Below are 6,420 nucleotides of genomic sequence, written 5' to 3' on the forward strand. Positions count from 1 at the left end.
CTGCTGAACAGAGTTTTTTTTGATGGGGTTGGGAGACTCCCTCAACAGCTTGACAAACAATGAGAGGACTGAGAGCAGGCCAACTGCAGGACAATCATCTGATGCTTGTGAGTGTGAGTGGGTCTTCTTAGAGGCCTTGCCCTGAACAAAGAGCCAGGCCCATCAACCACCCCCCCCAAACCCTGACCTCATTATGCTAAAGATGCTCTTTCGGTTAATTAGCTGAGCATTGTGGACCCTCCCTGTCAGATGAGTCAGTGACTACTGATGGTCTGAGAGCACCTGACTGACTCCATCACAGTGTCAAGGAAACACAAAGACACACAACAGGGTATGGACAATACCAAAGGTCATTAAGATATGCAGATTAACATGGGGGAGAAAACACAAGAGAAAGGGCTGTTTACACAGGGGAAATTCCATTCAGATAGTTTATTGATTAGTGTCGTAAGTACTCGTGATACTTTCACACTGGCCATAATGAATAAGAAACTGGCTAATCACCAGCAGCAAAGTCTGGATGCTTCAGAGAAGGCTCACAAGCAAAATATGTGCAGCATTCCATTAAGATGAAAACTTTTTAAGGTTGGAAAGTAAAAGAGGACATAGTCTAATTATCAGAGGAGGTTATTTTCACCGTTGTTACCTTATAAGACCTTTATTTCCATTATACTCATTTTTATTTTCAAATATAATTTATTTTCAAATCCTCCACCGAATACCTGTCATGCTGCTGCAGCCACAGCGACAACACAAGACAAGCTGTATACAGCATAAATTAAAGGAGATAGCCATCACTTACCCAGGTCTCCATGGAAACTGTTGTCATGAGAGGCCCTGCTGGAAGGAATGGAGTCCCCATCATGGGGCCAAATCTGTCCAGTTTTCCGCACACCTACGATGGTGGCCTCCGACACCACCACGTGCTGTTGCCTATGTCGTTTCTGAGACTGCGGCGTGGGGGGGCTACTGCTGTCGAATGAATGCTGGGAGTTCTGGGAGTTCTGAGAGGGAGAGCGGCTTTTCTCTCTGAATGGCCGGCGATAGGCCGTGGTCGGGCTGGGTGACACATGGCTGGACTGTCCCGATGAAAAGTCCTCTTCACTGGACGTTAGGTTCTCATTGGAACTGCAGTCTGGCGTATAGCCACCTCCTCCACCTCCAACATCCTCAAAACTCCCAGGTGAGTAGGACCTCCTGGGCCAAGTCATGTGATGATCATCACTACCCCCATGGTCTCTCATGGTGACGCCCCTGGCGTCCCCACCCTCTCCCATCATCATGCCACCAACATAAACACTAGTGTATGGCTGGAAATCTGACGGTTGCCATGGAGGTGGCGGAGGTTTGCTCCCATTGGAACGGATAGCATTGTCTCTGGAAAAGCGAGGATTAGGCTCCCCATCCTCATACTCCGCGTCATAGCCGCAAGTGCTCTCAGTAGAGCGTCCCCTGTACACTGGTCTGGTGCGAAGCTCACCTGCCACGGTGGCCAGGTTTCCTGGCAGCGAATGGAGGGACCTCTTACGCTCCATCTGCATAGCTTGGCTCCCGATGTTACTGATCTTCTCCGTGACCTCTCGGTCACTGACTCTCACCAGTCCCCTTTCATGGTGGAACTCCATATTTGTGTAGAAAGGCTGCTTGTCCTGCCCACCTTTCCCATCAGCAGAGGAATGGGAGTTGGCCCGTTTAATCCGCTCAAAGTTGGACCTCAAAGCAGCTACACCAAGTCCCATCCCAGGTTTGTCTTTGAGAGAGGGATCAGAGGGAAGTTCTTTTTCAGGTGGTGGTTGGGGCCTACGAGGAGAGACACCTCCTCTCTGTTTGGATGGTGAGAGCCCATCCGTCTCAGTTGCATACCCTTGTTGGGATGCCTCAAAAGCTGACTGGAGTTCAAGACCATCGCCATGAGATGCAGACTTCCTAGTTGGGGGTGGCTTTGGTTTAACTCTGCTCTCCCCCACTGGTTGGAACCTGCTGCGCTCTCCTTGCCCTTGCTCCTGTGCATGGGTATGTTGGGAGTCAACATCAGCAGAGGGCTGCTCCCCTTCATTCAACTGGGGTGTCTTCCTAAAACCCCATCTCTGACGATCATAGCTTTTTCTTTCCTTGGCCAACAGCGTCTGCAGGTAGATCATCCGGAAGCGCTCTTTGTTCACCTCCATCTCTAGTCTCCTAATTGATGCTTTGCACTTTTCCAGTTCCTGCTCAATTCCCCCCACAGATCTCAGCTCCATCTTTGGAGGGTCAGACTCTGGAAACTGTGCTTTCCAGGCTTCAATGAAACCCACTGGCTCCACCATTGTTGACATCAATTGTACTTTCTCAAAATGAACTCACAAATATCACGACTGTAGAGGGCAATCTCACTTATTTCCAAGGAGGACTGCCTAGTGCCAAATTATTTTACAGCAAGTAACTAAAATTAAATCATATTCAACGTGAAACACAAAAACACCACTTCGTTTAAGATTGTTTTGTCAAGTCTTGTCGCCTCGTTAACAAATTTGTCCTCGCTGTGTCCAATTTTTTCAACAGCAGTATGACCAACCGCAAGCACGTCGGACAGAAACAACGGAAAAACACGAATTCTCTCGTCTTGCATCATTCTGATTAGACCACTTGCAGACTTTCACGCGCACAAATCTCAGACTCCAACACAATGACAGCATCGGTCTCCCAGAGCGAACGGTCTGAAAATACAACTCCTGTGCGTATAAGAGGTATAACTGAGTGAAATTCTGTTTGAACTATTTAGCCGTGTCCTTAGCAATGTATTCCACCGCTGTCCTGCGTTCATATATAGTACGACATAATTTTTCCATCATTACATCCAATTCTTCCAACCCCTTTTGTACTGACGTTTAAGATGAGCGGAATAAAACGTCTCTGAAAAACATGAAAAAACAAGGACCCATAACGTACCCCGTTACTCCGTGTAGCTTTCCCGCGATTATAACCTTTTTAATTTCCTTTAGTTTTATTTTCCATGTACTTGTTGTTAATTAGTCTGAGAACATTTCACTCATATAGACTCGCCGCACTGCTCTCTCTGATTCTGTGGAGCATAATGAGTCTTTCAGCCAAGCTGTGAGAAGCTGCACCAGGAAAGGGAGGGACTAGAGAAGATGATTGACAATGCTCTCGTTATTCCTTCAGTTTAAAGGAACAGTGGACTACAATTGTTCCTTAACCTTGTTCGTACCAGTATAAAAATGTTTCGTCGACATGAAAACATATACCCACTGAACTAAGCGGACTTAAATTCAATTTAGTAAAGAGTGCTCGTTGCTCTTGTGCGGTGATCACGATTCTTGATGAGAAAAGACTCTAATCTGGCTTGGAACGAAAGGCAATGTAAGAAACAGCACCCTGAAACATGAAACACTCATAGTCAAATGTTATACGAACTTAACTGCTGCATTTGCCGCAAAATGTCATGTATGTATCTAAGATAAGTGTAAAAACAAGCTCATGTGGTGGTGGCCACAAATGACCCTTAGACTGAGTAGCATAACAGCGCCATCCTGTGGATCAGGCCGGAACATGAAGCAAGGAGGTGAGCGAACGTTTTGCCTTTTATAAATGTTTTTTTTCCCCCATCATATTTTTATTTCGTAAATGATGAAATTTCATAGAAGTTTGTAATAATGTGTTTTATTTTTAATAATTGTATCTTTTACGGATTCGGCATCCTTGTGACTTCAGTCTTCTGTTCAATGTCAAAAAAGAAAAAAACAAAACAAAAAAACACTACAGCTGAAGATCCCCCACATGTACTAAATTTGTTGTTTTCAGATTTAAGTATGCCCATGTAAGCAAATGTAACTGTTGATAATGCTGTACCAAAATAGGCTTTCAGCATCTAAGCCAGTTAATCACACTTTAAAAAAAAGAAAAAGAGTAACACTTATCTTACAAACTACATCTGAAAGAATTGCTTTCAGCCGCATCAGTAAGAAAAGGGGGGTATGGTCATATCATGTTCTTTCGTGCAAATTTTGTACACAGTAAGCTACAGGCAATTATGTTATATGGTGCCATCACCATGTCTAAAGTTTAACCTATCGAAAATGTGGAAATAGTTTTCTCCATGAAATATTTCTGTTTGGCTCAGTCATGTGTTATGTTGTTGGTTGGCTTAATTAAAACACTGACAAATTTATGATGCATAATTGTGAGTTATTCTAGAATGTTTTTTTTTTCCTTTCACATTACAACTGTTGTTAAAAAACTTTTAGAGTATAATGGACTGGAATGTTACATTTAGCTATATATAATAAAATAAACCTTTAATATCCAAGATAAGGAAAAATATGTTAAATGATCAGTTTGGCAAAACTGTAATCATTGTTAATCTTGGCAGGATGTTGTAACACTGCCCCATGTAATGTCAAATTATTTTCCTTTTTTAGACAAAACAAAGCATGGAGACCCAGTGAAGAGACGTAGGCCATGATATTTTGTACCAGTTTATTAGTACAATGTCTTGACAGACAAGATGGTCCACTCTAGATGTTCTTGGACAAACTGAGTATTTGAGTGATAAAAAAAAAAAAATAATTATAAGAATCACCAGAGAATTCAGAGGAGTACACTACTGACCTTGGGTAAACCCCCCCAAATAGGCTTCAGAGAGGCTGATAATGATGAAATTAATTTTGTGCATTTATTTGTAAAACTATGTACGTTATCATATACTATACCATTAAGCAATAATATACAGAGCAAATACCTATACAAATTTTGATAAACTTTGATTTGCTACTTACAACTAAAGGCATGCATTTCTGTATAATGTATGTGTATATTTTTACACCATTTAAAAAAAAGAAGAAAAAAAAAAGAAAAAAGATGATGTTTCTTGTGATGCAAATTAGCATGGGTTAAAGCCTGATATCTTGTCTGCATGCAGGATCTTGGATGACTGATGCCACACACACACACACACACATACATACACTCTCACATAATGATAAGATTTTCATACCTATATACATTATTGTCTGTTTAATACATTCAACCGTATATCTCACTACACTCATGTGTTTATAGATTTTTAGTACAACACACAATGGATGCTTTTTCTGCTTGTCGGCACACTGATCATGCGGGAATTGGCATTAATATTGAGAATGTGATGTCTCAAAAAACAGACATGCACAAGAAGCCTGTGGTTTTTCCAAAAAGTAGCTCTAGCGAGAGGTACTAGATAACAAGGCGCAAGCTGTAAAGAAAAGAGAAAAGAGGATGTAAAATTTGAGGAAATTTCAGCATAAAAAAAAAAAAATCAATCATTAAATACAACAAAGCTGTGCAAAGCATTACAGTACAAACGTCTGAGACTCACAGTGAACGATATACGTGTCATAATAGTTTATCATCAGTCAGTCAAAATGTCAAACAACACCGTCTCCATCAGAAAACTGTGCTCCAATATTAATGCATATAAAAGGCAGTGCCAACAGAGATCGTTTTCAATTTAAGACGCAGCACAATCACAAATAATCCTTATCAAACTCCAGCATGAAGCAAGTCAGGCCCCTACATTTACTGCAATGAGCCTTTTTTTCCCCCTAAATATGACTTGCTTAAGAAAAATAAGCGGGACGTTTTTATCATTTACTTATCGTTTTATCTTAAGTACCATTTTTATACAGAGATCAGAGAAAATGTGTCAAGGTGGCGGGCTGTGCATGTTGGAGTTAAATGTCTGTGGACATGTTAGTGCTACTTACTCAGTAAGGGCAAGGCCTACTGAAGGCATTGAAGGGAAAAGCAGATTGTTAGAAGGCGGCTGACAGCGCCAGACAAAAGGCACAATCAGAAGCATGCTTTTGTATGTTATCTAAAACATTTTTTTTAGTTGTTTTTTTGTTTGTTTTAGTAAGCTAGCATTAGCATGAAGGTGAAGAATGCAGCACAACTTAAATCTCTCTTATAAAATGTATATATTGCACCGTATGGTGCATATGCTGTGTACAAATATACAAGCCTCTCTATCAGTTAGCCTCAGGCTAGTGAGATTTCGAGACGCACATTCCCTGCTTAAGGGCCTTGCAAGCTGTTTGTATTGTGCTCAAATATCCTGACGTTCATCTACTCATTTACAACAGTATTCAAGTATGTCTGCTTCCCGAAATGACTTTACTCGACATTATCTAGAAGCAAATTTTTAAAAAGACAAAAGCAGTTAAAATAAATGAAGACAAACACCATTCGGTTCATATGGTTCATGAGTGTATTTTTTTTTTCTTAAAGTAGAAAAAAAAAAAAAAGGTGAAAACTGTTTCGTTTAATAATGTATGTTCATATTCTGAATGCAAGACCAATGCCTAAACTGTTTCTCTCTCTTTTCCTCTCTCCACAAAAACTCAGGATCTACACAGATGGTAACATTTGCATCCTTTGTCGACC

General features: G+C 41.1%; 1 protein-coding gene across 3 annotated transcripts in view; it reads right to left on the minus strand.

The window, feature by feature from the left end:
- bcr (BCR activator of RhoGEF and GTPase) overlaps positions 1-2,315 on the minus strand; it is a 57,780-nt gene extending 55,465 nt beyond the window's left edge. Inside the window, exons 1-2 of one of the 3 annotated variants that reach the window (XM_030768751.1) lie at positions 2,031-2,306; positions 803-1,958 (exon numbers count right to left, since the gene is read on the minus strand). In XM_030768751.1, the coding sequence (XP_030624611.1) occupies positions 803-1,958; positions 2,031-2,306 (1,432 nt within the window). Of the gene's footprint in view, positions 1-802 lie in introns of all 3 variants that reach the window. The other 2 variants (XM_030768750.1, XM_030768752.1) reach the window with 2 other exon arrangements.
- Between the last annotated feature and the right edge of the window lie 4,105 nt (positions 2,316-6,420).

The sequence above is a fragment of the Chanos chanos genome, chromosome 3, assembly GCF_902362185.1.
Source record: "Chanos chanos chromosome 3, fChaCha1.1, whole genome shotgun sequence".
Taxonomy (NCBI): domain Eukaryota; kingdom Metazoa; phylum Chordata; class Actinopteri; order Gonorynchiformes; family Chanidae; genus Chanos; species Chanos chanos.